Below are 12,019 nucleotides of genomic sequence, written 5' to 3'. Positions count from 1 at the left end.
TGGTCTGTGAACGTTAAAAGGGGCGTGGAGTTAGCGGCTAGCGGCTAGCAGCTAGCTCCTGTGTGATCATCTGGGACCCTGCTCATTCTTGGCGGCGCCCTGCAGAAACGAAAAAATACGACACTGTAGAGCGAATAATTTGGACTATAGACACGGTTTAAGTGTTCAGCCTGAGGCGAGGCAGTTACCCGGCCCGACAGACAGGAACATTTAGTGATATGGAGACCCGGACTCTCACTTTGGACATGGCATTGTGGCCATTGGCGTCAATGCTAACCTAGCGAGTTAGCTCGTCAGGCTAGGCGGAGCGGATCAGTAGCTGTGTTAGCCAGAGGGTGAAGTCGCGTTATGAGAACCAGTGAACAACAGCGTCGCTAGATTAACGTCGTCTCCTCCATTAGACTGGGACCATCACTCATTTATCCTCACAGTAGCCAGCTGCTCGGTGTGGATACCGTTAGCCAGCTCGGCGCGCTAACATGCAGTAGGAGGGAGCTGAGCTGTGTTGACTAACGGCTCGGCTGCTAACAGTTACCGGGCATTGTGCGGTATGTAGCCCCGGCGTGCGATAACGTTAACCATCCATCAGGAAAGTTGGTGACCGGTCACAACGTTACAGGCAACGTTGGTCCAGTCCGCATGTGGCTGAACATAGTGATGGTATGAAGATAAGACAAGGTAAAGTTGTTATGACTGAGCTGCAGTAGAGTTAAGTCAGTGGACCGGGCCCTGCAGGCTGCTGCTGCTGCTGCTGCTGCTGCTGGGGCTCAGCTAACTTACACCGCGTTAGCTCGTCAGTCTCACTGCAGGATCATCTACACCCTACATTGAACATGTAACGTTAAAGTAGACCAGGGTTTCGAGAGCAGCGATGTAACACCACTGAGCTGGGTCAGTCTTTTTGAGTTCATGACTTGGTGACTGTCGGCGTTAGCTAACGTTAGCAACATGAACAACTCTGGTGTCATGGCACAAGAAAAGATGGAGCTGGACCTGGAGATCCCATCTTCACTGGTTCAGACCGATGGACACTTGAGGAGATCCAACAGTGCACCCATGATAAATGGCTTAAGGTTCTACATTATGACACAGTTATAATAAGAAGTTACTGCAGAGTGAATATATTAACGTCCTCTTTCATTCACACTATCCTCATAAGTACAAAAAAAAACATTACATGTGAATTTGTCATTGTAGTGACAACTCCCAGGTGTTCCAGAGAGAGGTCCTGCGTAGCCGGAGAAATAGCACTACTGTTGTCAACAGGCCCAACATGGTACAACATTACATTAAAACACGTTTGCTCCAGTAGTGTGTGTGTATAAGTTATTTATTTTGAATGTTTTCTGGACTCATTTTCTTCTTCACAGGTCCCTTCATCACCCATTCGTGTCCCCAGCACCAGGCTTCATCAGATAAAACAAGTAAGAGAAGCCACTGTTCATGTTTCATGTAGAGAGCATGTCAGACCGCCGTCTCCCTCTCAAGCCATAGGGAGTGATGGTGTTTGAAACACATGCTATAGCAACAGCTTGTGGAGTTCACAGGACCGTCGATCTTACAGAGGTGATCAATTGGTAGTATCAGACTCCAACAGAAGGATCAGTCATCCCCTGATCAGCTGTTATTTCAACAAGTGGAAAACAGTTCATTTTTTTAGCTCTGGTGTTAATCTTAACTGCAGCAACATAAGAGAAGTTGGTTAATTTGAGATGATGAGATGAGCCAAACTAAGACTTGCAACCATTAACCCTGTGGTGTGCTCTGACAGGAGGAGGGTGTTGACGTGATGAACAGAGAAACTGCTCATGAACGGTAAGATGTGTACTTAATTAGTGAGAATAAATGGAAGAGAATACTTTTCCTTTAGTGGCCAATAGGATTTAATTTATTCATTGTTGTCTGTTTTCATACACACAGAGAAGTTCAAGCTGCCATGCAGATGAGCCAGTCTTGGGAAGAAAGCCTTAGTCTGGTAAAAAGAAACATCTGTGTTGTTGAGATATTTGTGTTGCTGTAGATGGTTGAAGGCCAGTTCTTCTGCGCCGTCCTTATGCATGTTTTGGCCCTTGGGCCGTTGTTTGCCTCTCTTTCTCTCTCTGTAGAGAGGGCAAGTACAAACATGCTAGATTAAGACTTAAATGTTTGGGAGTTAACAGGGCCACCAGTCTCTCAAGGTCAGACTGAGTCGGTAGTATAATACTCCTACATGCTTGCTGTTAATGGATTGCTTCACCTCACCACATATGCATAAAATATATTTATGACCGTAGATGTACAGATGATAGATGTATGTGGTGATGTTGTGTTCTTAGAGTGACAATGACTTGGAGAAGTCGGCGTCTTCGTCTCCAAAGCGTATCGACTTTGTGCCGGTGTCTCCTGCTCCATCCCCGACCAGAGGAATAGGAAAAAAGGTACGTTAGACCTCACATGCCCACCATAACCTGATTATACCGCAAACAACCAAGTTAATGCAGCACTAAAAGCATTTGCATGGTTTGTGGTAACTGGATTTTCGGAATAATGTGCAGACGGATTCATGAATGGAAGCTTTGTTGTAGCCTACAGGAAGTAATGCATTAACAAAATGTAAATTTGTTTCTTTAAATTTGCTGCAACAACCCTTTTTTTTGTTTGTTTGTTTATTGCAACCTGCTGCATCAGTGTTTGTGTGTAGAAATGCTTCCTTGCATTTGATTCACTTCTGTTTGCTGCATATTTGGGGGAAGTGAAGGTTTCTACATGTTACAGTGCTTGAAAAGATCAACAGATAAGCTGTTTGTTAACTGGGTTTGTCTACACCAGTCTGACATTTAACAATGATAAATTATTTAATATGGTAACAGTTGGCCAGTTTGTCGCCATAATCTGGTAGCGGTGAAACGTAAAAACATGGCTCTACACATATCCTAATGTTTCTGTGTCGTGTCTTGTGTTCACATTTCTCACAAGCAGCAGTGCTTCTCTCCTTCCCTACAAATCCTTGTGAGCAGCAACGGCCTAACACCGAGCCCGATACCCAGCCCAACTCGACGCTTCAGGTAAGAACCAAGCCCTGGACCAGTTTATGATGTGAACACCTTAGACAAGAGTCGCTTCACTCTTGTGCTACAAACATCTCTTTGGTTAGAAACCGCTGGCTCTGATATGACTGGTGTCATAATATGCCTTCATGTGCCAGTCTGAGTTAAAGAATCAGTTTCTGTGCATTTTACAGCAGTTTATTGCTGTGATTTTTTCCCCCTCTAGATGTGTCTGAGTAAACTATGATATGTAAATCTGTATGACAAATCTTCAGGCGAGAGATTTGGTACAGTTTGTTACTGTGTCGCTGCACCTCCACATATTCACGTTGGGTTTTTTGTTTTTCAGTCGGCGGAGTCAAAGCCCAATCAACTGCATCAGAGCCAGCATACTGGGGCCAATAAAACGCAAAGGTGAGAGGCTCAACACAAGGCTGTGAGAGTCATTACCCTTACATGTCATGACAATCTGACACAAGGGATAATTATTCATGGGTCAATGTGACATGTAACTTCACTTCATTGTCTACAGGTAACAAACTATTGTCTGTGTGATGTAAATGGAATTCGGATTCTATAAATCCATCTATACTTGTATTGTAAATGTTCATGAATCTCACTTGACGAGATTAAGTTATTTTAATGGATCCGCTTGAAACCTTAAGGCGACATAAATAAGCCTCTAGCTATTACATAATGATTAAGGTGTAATGTTTTTGAGAGCTTTTCTCGACACTTGGCCTCCGCTGATAATTTACCTGATTCTCCTATGGGTTTGATCATATTGAACGTGTTATTAAATTTAAATGAGTGACTGTCTGCATTGACTCTCTGGCAGACATCTAATAAAATCTGTAATTCACAGTGTATTAGATTATGATTACACAAAAACACCCAGGAGCCGTCTGTTAGAGATCACTGTGCGTATTAAGAAGGGTTTCTAATTGCGGGGCAGGTGAGATGGAGACTGAGAGCCAACCCAAGAGACTCTTCCAGGGCACCACCACCATGCTGTCGTCTGATGTCTCCAACCTGTCAGACCTCAGCTCCTGGTAAGACTTTGTCACATCCACTGGTTAAAACCGATGAGTTGTCCGGCATCAACCGTTAGAAACGTATCATCTTTCATGTCTCCAACTGTAACTGAACAATGTGCTGTTGTTCAAGGTTCAAGGTTCAAGATTCTTATTGTCAGTTCAACCACATGTACCAGACATACAGATTAATCGAAAAGCTGTTTCTTACTGTCCCACGGTGGCAGAATAAAATACAATACACAAGACAGGACATTACCTAACTCTAAAGTAAAAATAAACAATAAAGTGCCCAACAGATAAGATATGAACTGTGCATGCATTAGATCATCTATAAGCCATTTCCTGTTTTTCTTCCTTCTAAGCATTTTAGACATTTTTACTGTGTAACATCTCAGAGGGTCAGCCACTAGCACTGATGACAGGCATCTGTGTCATGACTGATTTCATGTGTATGAAGATGCATACATTCAAATATAATAATCCACTCTGGGTTACACGGATGAGAAGTGAGATGTGTGAGTGTCTTTCACAGAGTTGAGGCGTAGACACGGGTGCAGCAGTAAGAGTGTGACGTCCTGCAGCGCGGCTCAACGGCTCTTGTTTTGTTTTCAGCCACTCTCCAGATTTATTGGACGGCAGCCTCAGCAGCGTCAGCTCCTCCACCGACTCCCCGGGCAAGATGGAGGGAGTGTCGCCCTCTTCGTCCAGCAACTCGCCCTTTGCTTCCATCCAGGATTTGTCCCCAAAGTGAGAGCGGGATGGCAAGAGACACTAAAACGAAAACAAAAAAACAAAAAAAAGGGACTGGCGCAAGGAAAAAGAGCCCGTCTCTCAGGGAACCAGTTTCCTCCTCGGACCCTCCACTGCACCATCGCCTAGTTCTAGTATAATGTCCCACGTTTGCTTCTGAACAGCTGTTGTCATGGCTACACGTTGGAGGGTCTAAGGTGCGTATTTTGAAGTAAGGAAATGAAAGCCATGGATGAGGTTTTCCGTGGAAGAGGTGACGGTGGTGAAACTGAGCGTGACTGAAGACACTGTGAGCACCAGCTGCTACTAGAGGATCTTGGATGGTGCTTGGCTTCATAGTGATGTTGTGTTTAAGTGGCTATCCTGCAAATCTGTCCAACCAGTTCCCCTCACTGGAGAGAGACGTTGAGCACTGGACAAAACAAAGTATTTGGATGTGAACATTTTCCCTGTTTTTTTTGTGCTGGAAAACTTCTGTCCATAGGCCTTTGTATGTACACAGTGTGCAGATTTTGTAAGAAAAGATTTAACTTATTGTTTTCCTGCTTTGTTTGTAATTATGTACATAAAGAAAAAACCTTGTCAAATGTAGTACATAGTTTAAAAGTTTGGCTGTGAGGTGAATGTGGGCACAGGTCTTCAACAGCGAAACTTTTCTTTGTTTTAAAGGAACATGAACTACTTCTTGGGTGCAACTATGGAGACTTCCTTACTGTTTTTCTGTAGGAGAAGTCGAGTTTTCAGCAGATAATCTGAATATTTTTGAGAGACACTGTGAACTGTGGTTAAAGTTTTCAGTTTGGCTCGTGCGTGTGTGCCCCTCTCCTAAATTTGCTGCCGCTTTAATTACCTCTAGTGAGAAATTAATGCACCAAAGCAGTGAATTGAGGATGAAAACAAGATGGTGGTTTTTTCAACACTAATGGTTCCTCTGTGTCCTGTGTTCTTGTCAGGATGTGTTTTTTGTAGATAAAGTATAGATTTTTTTTGTCAGGCAAAATGTTCTTATTTATGAAAAAAAAAAAAGTTTATTATAAAATTGGATGGTGATAGGTTTCTGTCCCCAGTTACAGTGACCCATTGTGTTACCATCTACACCAAATTGACTGACTGCTGGAATGTGCAGTTAAAATACAAGATGGCACCATTGCATCGCGAGTGGAGAGACTGCTGTTTCTGCTGTGGTTACAATTTTATTAAAAGCTTTGTTTGCACAGGATGCTCCATCCTGTCACGTTTCAGCCTGTGTGCAATGAAGGGAAGACGTGACACTTCGTCTCAGCTGAAGAATCTGACGCGTACAGTCTGTTGAGGTTCACTGTTGTTTCCCTGTCATCGTCCTGTGTAACTGTCTGTACCCCTTCATGGCTCTGTAGACTTTTATGTAAATGTACAAAAGGAAGTGATTGTAAATCATATTACAGAGGTGTGCCCTTTAATTTAAGGAAACATTTGGTTGCAGTTAATGTACTGAATATTGTTTTCTTTTCTTTTTTTTCTTCTTTTATACAAATAAGAAAGAGGAGACGGCAGTGAGCTCTTCCTGCTGCCAACAAGGTATTAACTTCAAGAATGATTTGTTTTTCTCAGTCATTTTCTGAAGCATTCAGGGCATGAATCTAGCAGATGATCTTATGCTATAACTGTGTCTGTAATCTGCCAAGCTGGCTAACACCTTGCCTATGCTTGTGTTATTTGTGGTTGCCATTGTAGCAGACAACGGGACTAAATAAATTATTTCTTTATTATGTTGGTGTTAGTGTTGCTGTTTTAAAGTGAGCACTAAATCAACCTCTAAAATGTCATCTATGCACCCACAGACAGCCACACACTTCAACTGTTTACTACCCTTGAGCCAAGTGGAACATGAGCAACGGCCAATCATGTTGTCAAAAACTGAGAACACCCCCGACCCCCATGACCTGCAGCTGGACTGTTGACAGCACCAGCATCACACAGCCAACACAAGGCCTCACGCTCTGACCCAACACATTACAGTGTGGGAGGATAAAGAGTTGATTTGATTTATAAAAATTCTACCAAGACAGACATACAGACACTTTATTAAACGTTCGATGGAACATTGATATAATACGGCAAACAAGCCACTGTCTTCAAAAGAAGAGCTTTCCTTTGATGACATGTAAAAGTATCTGTAACTGCTGCAAAAAAAAAACTCATTCAAACGGGTACCCCACACATGCAAAAGAACTGCATTTAGTCATCAAGAGTCTACACTGGAAAATGCTTTCAAACATCAATATAATGATGGTTACAGGTGAATACCATAACAAAATTTTTAATGGCTTTATATACATGTATCACGTTTGCATGTAGATTTCTTCACACTCACGTTAAACCACGCTCTGTTACATAATGGCAATAGAGATACAGACGCAGGAGACACGAGGCCAGACAACGTTTTGAATGGCCTCGTGTCTCTTCACAGGCCGTGTTCAGCTCCTCTCCTTTGACCTCAACACCAGAGGTCTCTGCTGTTTGCATCAGTTCAGTATCGTGTAAATGTATTAACACAAATGTGTACATTTGAAAAGAAGTATACTAAAATGTATGTTTTCAGGGGGGGTGACAGGGTGAAGTGAATAAGTACCCTGCCCCCCCTCCTGCTGTCAGCTCTACACATCGAAGCATAGAAGCGCTTCTGTGTGAGAACGTTCTCGTCTTTTAAGATCATTTTCCCTCCTCCTCTCAGCTCGCTGCACTTCATGTGCGTAGGATGACCATTGTAAGAAGACCTGAAATAGCACAAGAAACAAATATGTGATTTCAGAAAAATAAACTGCAGCATCCATCAGATAAAAAATAAAAATGCAGGTGTTTTCACTCACCAAGAACATAAGCAGCTACAAGTTTCTTGTTAACACTTAAGTGGAGGTAGACAGGCACAGTAGATTCTTGCTCCCCCAGCGTTGGGAGCATCAGGGCGGCCATACATACCAGCCCCAGCAACACCGTCAGCAGACTGGGTCCTCCAGCAACAGGACGGCTCTCTGTCACAAGAAGAGTTGACAAATGATTTAAGCAGTGGTTCCTTTTTCTTTTTCAAGTAAAATATGTTAAAACTGACGCAGATTAGGCCACAGATCGTCTTCTGATAAAAGTCAGTCACAGGGGGTCTAATCTGATGAGAGATTTGCTCTCGGATGTTTTATTACAGAGTCGGAATCATGACCAAAATAATCATACGCTACCTCAGTCTGTTACTTATGGACGGATTGATCAAAATAAACCATTCCTATTTTTGCTGAGGTTCCTGGACCACACTTTGAGATCACACCGTTTTAAAATTACCACAAAAAGACCACAACCAACAGTGGGTAATTGTGTAGTGCAAAGCTTTCTTTTTTCTAAGTATATTTTTTGGCGTTTTTGCCTTTATTTGATAGCACATAGTGAGATAGACAGGAAAGGGAGAGGCAGAGAGAGGGGGAATGACATGCAGGAAATGTCTGCCCGATGCGGGATTCGAACCGGGGACGCCTGCGTCAAGGACTGTAGCCTCTACATGAGGCAGCCGTCTTAACCACTGTGCCACGCACCGCCCCTAGTGCAAAGCTTTCTCACATTAAAACCCCCACAAAACATGAGGCAAAAAGATGAAAAGACAAGAGCAAAGTACAACACTACAACTACATGTGTACATCCTTCTCTGGTCACTGTAATTTTAGCAGCCATCACTCCAGTATAATATATTTGTATATTGAAGACTAACCAGTGGCGCTCTAGTGAGTATTTACAGCAGCAGGTCAGTATGAGTGGGACTGACTTGGAATAAACTACAGTGCCCATGGTGATGCAGGGAGATGTTTCCCAGCACAAAGGTGTGGCTCAATGATGTGCTTTTAATAGCTTCTGTCCAACAATGGAGAGGGAAGAAAGGAATGAGATACATTACAGCCTTTACTTGTTGGTGTGTCACTGGTTTTTGCTCTTTCACACGACACGTACATTGACAGCACTAGATGTTTCCTATACAAATGTGATGTAAAAACAAGTCAAGTCAGTCTGTCATCTGAACATGCTGAGATCACTGAAGCTGCTGAAGTGATTAGTATGTATTCAGAGCTGCTTCTTGTTTCCTGCCACTGTATGTGCTGTGTTATTTTTCTACACAAGGAGATATAGCTGTATGCAAATAGTTCCCCCAAAAACGGCCCCGGTTGAGGAGTAGTTACTTTCTTAAAGGTTCAGGAACTGGGTCTGGTTTGCATGCTGATCATATCTGATTGGATGAGGATTTCACCTGCCAGTATATTCAACTCCAGTTGCAAGCCCACTGTTTTGTTTTTATTACGTGGATTTGTTTGTTTTCCACCATAGATATAAATAGAAAATGTAATCCTATAGGATAGCCTAACATATTCACAACATTGTGGGAGATAGAAGTTATTATAAATTACATTGTACTAAATGTGGTCTCAATGAAAAAGGTCACATCTACAAATCTTGGCACTACATCAAATATGATTGAGCAGGTGGTTCCAACCTGTGCGTTGCTACTTAAACTATAAACTATGTTTATCAGAGAGATGACGTGATGTAATGTGCTGTATCCTAGAAGTTATCAGAAGTTCCCATATTCGACTTTTAATAGCATTTGGCTCCATCTAGTGGCAGCATCACGCAACAGTCTTTTTTCCTACCTGACTGAAACGCAGTCTGTTCAAAAAACTCGCTCTCTGCAAATTGCTCTTTGATTCTTCGTTCCTCATCTTGGGGCCGGGGGCTGGGCGGCTCTTGTGAGGCGGAGGGTCGCAGCGTCGCCGTCACCTCTTTGCGACCCAGGGCTTTCCGCTGACTCTGCTCCGACACCTGCAGCCGGAACTTGTCGTACACCCCATAATGGCAGGCCCGCACATCTCTGTGTCTGATTACTCTGTGTGGACACACAAAGTTAGACTGATGCTTTGATTTGAAATTAAGCAAAGAAAAACACTGCCCGAGATGAAACATTGAACCCTTTTGATGGCAAACCACTGCATGAAAACATACTCCTGCACACGGAAACAAACTCACATGTCAACACAACATTGTGGCTTGACAGCTCCGGTGGCATCCACCACAGTGTATTTGTTTGGTGCTGTGCAGAGCACTGGGGAAGAAGAAATGAACAATAAATAATCCATCTTGTGTGAAATAAGCTTTGAATCACACAGAACACATTGAACACATTGAAGCAAGAGATAAACTGTTCTTCTTCTTCCTACTGACCTTTGAATTTGAGGGCGAACTCATAGGGATTGTAGAGGGTGAGCACCTGCTTGTGAGACGTCTGCTCATCTGCGTAGAAGACGAGCTCAGTGGGGAACACGAACACGGGAAGGCTTCCTTCCACCAGCTCAGGCTGTCGATGCTGCTGCTGCTGCATTTGCTCCAGCTGAGCTCTTCCTCTTCCCCGTCCACGGTTGGCCTGGGCCCCCCACCCCTCTTTGCCAACTATCACGCTGTTAAACTCCCCGTAGGTGGAAATGGCAATTCCCCTTCCCACTCTCAGCTTCTTAGGGCCATGACGTGGTACTGTGAAGCAACACAAGTAATTAATGATAGCGTATGATATTTAGATTTACACTACAAATGTGTTTACAAAACATTTTTACAGGGAAATATTGTATTTGTTATTCCATTTGTTGCCCAAACACCTGTTTGGCAGCTTTCATATTGCAGCTACAAGTAAACTTATATAATGATTTTCCAACATTTAAATTATAGCTCAAATGTTACTGATTTTTACCAACACCAATATTTGATCCTTTTAAAAGCCTAAAAACAAGATGTTGGTTTATAATGCTGAACTATGTATGTCAGTTCTATTTCTAATTAAGCTCAAACGTGTCTTTAGCATTTTGGTGATGTAATGTAATTGTTGACTAGCATATGTCATGTACTAATAAAGCTTTACTCATCAGTGCTATGATTGGTTTAAACTACTCATAAGGTGGTGCATGAAGCAACAACAGCTTGAATATCAAAGTATTGCCAGTTCAAAAGGACAGTTAGCCTACTAAATGTATCAGACAATACAGAGCTGTACACTTTATAGCTAATGCTAACACACTTTTGTAACTTTTTAATCAATTAACCTTGAGTATCTGTTTTTTAATCCACAAGATACATTTTTTTTTTTTAAAAAGCGTTGGAGTTACGCAATGATCAAGGCAGAGAGATGAATACCAAAGCAAATGGATTTATGAAACTTTGTCAACTTTAACTAAATCAGGTTCAACGGAGCAGAGCGCCATGTGGCTGATCACGTGTCTCTCAGTGTTTACATGGTTTCTTTAGCTCTCGCGGAAACAGGCTCGCGGTGTCGTAACACTATTGTTCTCCAGGGCACAAGTGACAACACGAAAAACTTCACTTAATTGGTGACAAAGCTTCAGAGACGCGCTTCATACTCTGTGACTGTGAGTCTAATGGTGTTTACCGAGCTCTCCGGTCATCTTTATATTCCTGTCTGACCCAGTGAACAGCAGAAACAAGCTGCATACTAAACTGCAGTGTAATCACAGATGACAACGTAAACAGAGGCAGGTTTTGGTCTTTATGTACATGTGTTGGAACGACGTCATTTATCAAATATATAACACGTAACAACGTCAGTATGTCAGAAGTCAGTGACATTAGCTCGCTGACTCTGTAATAACACACCGTTACAGTGTCATGCCAACGCTGTACAGTACTGGGGACGTAGACTAGTAGCATTAGCACCACAGAAGCTAGCAGAAACCCCAGCTGGTTGCTGAAAGCCACTTATCGTCAACTACGCACAGTGTCGCCACAGAAAACAGACCAGAGAGCGGTTTCCCTCCTGGACAAGCCCGGGGTGCGTCTTTACCTCGTTGTCAGCTCTCGGTTCGTCTATCGTCGGTGCTGTGAGCGGGGTTAGTGATCCCACCCTGTTGTTGTTTCTCTCCCTCAGTCTTTTTTCTTTGTCAATAATATACTGCAGACCTCGCGGTGCATGCTGGGATGGCGGAGGATAAACGAGTACGTGCAGGACGTCAACAGAACCGACGTAAAGATGTCCAAGCCAGCAATAATGTGTTTCCAATAACTTGTAATTAAAATCATGCATATGAAAACATCCACTCCTCTAAACTGCACAGCTCCGCTTATATTCGTGGAGTACTTTGACTCTTCACTCTTCACCGTGTTAATCACGTTTAATATGTCGATATGATGCAG

General features: G+C 42.9%; 2 protein-coding genes and 2 non-coding genes across 4 annotated transcripts; 3 read left to right on the top strand and 1 right to left on the bottom strand.

Moving 5' to 3' along the window:
• Positions 1-49: 49 nt before the first annotated feature.
• On the top strand, positions 50-5,239 carry pabir2 (PABIR family member 2). The gene is made up of 10 exons (XM_085788454.1): positions 50-1,073; positions 1,198-1,276; positions 1,371-1,424; positions 1,772-1,815; positions 1,921-1,975; positions 2,316-2,417; positions 2,959-3,044; positions 3,376-3,440; positions 3,982-4,078; positions 4,676-5,239. The coding sequence occupies exons 1-10, from the start codon at positions 949-951 to the stop codon at positions 4,812-4,814; spliced, it is 846 nt and encodes a 281-aa protein (XP_085644580.1). The 5' UTR covers positions 50-948; the 3' UTR covers positions 4,815-5,239.
• On the top strand, positions 1,458-1,599 carry LOC146980184 (small nucleolar RNA U109). Its single transcript, XR_015036940.1, has one exon. It is a non-coding gene; the product is annotated as a small nucleolar RNA U109 (small nucleolar RNA).
• Positions 2,054-2,213, top strand: LOC146980183 (small nucleolar RNA U109). The gene has a single exon (XR_015036941.1). It is a non-coding gene; the product is annotated as a small nucleolar RNA U109 (small nucleolar RNA).
• A 1,853-nt stretch (positions 5,240-7,092) lies between the features above and the next one.
• Positions 7,093-11,779, bottom strand: mospd1 (motile sperm domain containing 1). The gene is made up of 6 exons (XM_085788455.1): positions 11,670-11,779; positions 10,046-10,351; positions 9,851-9,926; positions 9,478-9,710; positions 7,663-7,824; positions 7,093-7,569 (listed from the first exon to the last, which is right to left on the bottom strand). Exons 2-6 carry the CDS (start codon positions 10,200-10,202, stop codon positions 7,538-7,540), a joined length of 660 nt encoding a protein of 219 aa, XP_085644581.1. The 5' UTR covers positions 10,203-10,351; positions 11,670-11,779; the 3' UTR covers positions 7,093-7,537.
• Between the last annotated feature and the right edge of the window lie 240 nt (positions 11,780-12,019).

The sequence above is a fragment of the Trachurus japonicus genome, chromosome 10, assembly GCF_045865225.1.
Source record: "Trachurus japonicus isolate A0001 chromosome 10, Traja_1.0".
Taxonomy (NCBI): domain Eukaryota; kingdom Metazoa; phylum Chordata; class Actinopteri; order Carangiformes; family Carangidae; genus Trachurus; species Trachurus japonicus.
This window is presented reverse-complemented; position numbering and strand designations above follow the sequence as displayed.